The sequence below is a fragment of the Oryza brachyantha genome, chromosome 10 (assembly GCF_000231095.2).
Source record: "Oryza brachyantha chromosome 10, ObraRS2, whole genome shotgun sequence".
Lineage (NCBI taxonomy): Eukaryota > Viridiplantae > Streptophyta > Magnoliopsida > Poales > Poaceae > Oryza > Oryza brachyantha.
Window position 1 is genome coordinate 2,939,770 of NC_023172.2, and position 2,589 is coordinate 2,942,358.

The window sequence follows — 2,589 nt, forward strand, 5'->3', positions numbered from 1 at the left end:
AATGTATAGGTCCCTTTAAAATAGTCTGCAATGTAGAGTGTGGGGCTTCATTCTAAATACTATCTTATTTTTCTCTAGAATCACTTCCTGGCATCCTTGCACTGTGTATGTCCTGGATGGCCTTATCTGAGCGCGTGGTCCCAGCGCGTTTGCGTGGCTCGCGTACTGACACGAAGCATAACTTGGCAATGACGTCACCTCACCCTCCGCCCGTCTATCCGGCCAATCCGCCGTCGCCACGGCGCGACGCGACAAACCCAGCCGTCGGCGTCGACCGTCCACGGCGTGACGGCGTGTACAACACGTACCTTAGCTAGTCCCTTCCACGCCTCCAGCCTCCTCACTCGATCTCGTCCTCTTGCTGCGCGCGCCATTGCCGTCGTCTTCGCCTCGCCGGTTCGACGACCAGAGCTAGCTAGACCGAGGCAGCGAGCTCAGGAGATGGCGGCGGCGGAGGAGCTCCACTTCCTGTTGGTTCCGCTCGCGGCGCAGGGCCACATCATCCCGATGGTGGAAGTGGGGCGCCTCCTCGCGGCCCGGGGCGCGCGCGTCACCGTCGTCACCACGCCGGTCAACGCCGCGCGGAACAGGGCGGCCGTGGAGGGAGCGCGGAGGGAAGGCGTGGAGATCGAGCTCACCGAGGTCGCGTTCCCCGGCCGGGAGTTCGGCCTTCCGGACGGCGTGGAGAACATGGACCAGCTGGTGGACTTGGCCATGTACCAGGCGTTCTTCAAGGCCTTCTGGAGCATGGAGGCGGCGCTGGAGGAGTACGTGCGGGCGCTGCCTCGCCGGCCGGACTGCCTCGTCGCCGACGCCTGCAACCCGTGGACGGCGCCCGTCTGCGACCGACTCGGCATCCCGCGCCTCGTCATGCACTGCCCGTCGGCCTACTTCCTTCTCGCCGTCCACTGTCTCGCCAAGCACGGCGTGTACGACCGCGTCGTCGACCACCTGGAGCCGTTCGAGGTGCCGGCCTTCCCGGTGCGCGCCGTCGGAAACAAGGCCACGTTCCACGGCTTCTTCAAGTGGCCCGGCGCGGAGAAGTTCGACCACGACGTGGACGAGGCCGAGGCCACCGCCGACGGCCTGCTCATCAACACGTTCCGCGACATCGAGGGCGTCTTCGTGGACGCCTACGCGGCGGCGCTCGGCCGGACGACGTGGGCAATCGGGCCGACGTGCGCCGCCAGGTTGGACGCCGAAGCCAGCGCCAGCCGGGGCAACCGCGCCGACGTCGACGCCGGCCGGATCGTGTCGTGGCTCGACGCCCGGCCGCCGGAGTCCGTGCTGTACGTCAGCTTCGGCAGCCTCGCGCACCTCCGGCCCAAGCAGGTAATCGAGCTCGCCCTTGGCCTCGAGGCGTCGGGGCGGCCATTCATCTGGGCGATCAAGGAGGCCAAGCTCGCCGCCGTGAGCGAGTGGCTCGACGGCGAGGGGTACGAGGAGCGCGTCGGCGACAGGGGCCTCCTGGTGCGCGGGTGGGCGCCGCAGGTGACCATCCTCTCCCACCCGGCGGCGGGCGGGTTCGTCACCCACTGCGGGTGGAACGCGACGCTGGAGGCCATCTCCCACGGCGTGCCGACGCTGACGTGGCCCATCTTCTCCGACCAGTTCAGCAGCGAGCGGCTACTCGTGGACGTGCTCGGCGTCGGCGTCAGGTCGGGCGTGAAGGTGCCCACCCTGTTCCTCCCCGCGGAGGCCGAGGGTGTGCACGTTGCCAGCGCCGACGTCGTCAAGGTGGTGACCGAGCTGATGGACGGCGGAGCGGAAGGCGCGGCGAGGAGGGCGCGCGCCAAGGAGTTCGCCGCGAAGGCGACGGCGGCGGTGGAGGAAGGTGGGTCGTCGCACGCCGACCTGACGGACATGATCGGCTACATCTCGGAGCTGTCGACGAAGAAGCAGCTCGGAGAGAAGAGCACCAACAACACCGAAGCAGATGCTGCCTTGTCAGTAGTACCATCCTAGATCGATACTGTAATTTTTCGGCAAGATTATTATAACATTTTTTTGCTATTTGGCAGTCTACTGCCCTTTTTGGTATCCATTGGTTGATTTTATCGACCCTTCGATCTGAAATAATCGACTGCCCTTTGCTTTGTGGTTTTTGACTGTTTTCATGCAAGTCCAGCATTAATCAATCGACTGATACCATCAACCAAAATCAAAATCAGTTGACTGCTGAATAGGCGGTCCCTTATTATAATTATATGTCATTAGCATATAGGAAATATGCATGATTAATCATCAAAAGGATTCTTGCTAGTGGAGCAAAGTAATTATATGCATGATTAAATTACTTTGCTCCAAATTCGTTTTAAAAATATTAAAACCTAATACGTACTAGATTAAATATACATGGAGTAGTATATTATAATAATTTAAATGAAACATTTATTTAGATTCGTTATACATGCTATCAAATTTGGACAAATGCTTCGGAGTAATCATACATTTGATGTAAATTTCATGAAAAAAGTGTATTGTAAATAAAAATTTTACATGCGTATCCTTATCCATAAAAAGTCAAGGGTAGAAAATAAATTTCGGTAAAAAGAAACTCCAAAACTAACTGAAAGTTTAAGATTAAAA

At 58.2% G+C, this 2,589-nt stretch overlaps 1 protein-coding gene across 1 annotated transcript; it reads left to right on the forward strand.

The window, feature by feature from the left end:
• Nucleotides 1–317: 317 nt before the first annotated feature.
• On the forward strand, nt 318–2,103 carry LOC102699344 (UDP-glycosyltransferase 73C1-like). Its single transcript, XM_040527976.1, has one exon. It carries the CDS (start codon nt 442–444, stop codon nt 1,963–1,965), a length of 1,524 nt encoding a protein of 507 aa, XP_040383910.1. The 5' UTR covers nt 318–441; the 3' UTR covers nt 1,966–2,103.
• The last annotated feature ends 486 nt before the right edge of the window (nt 2,104–2,589 follow it).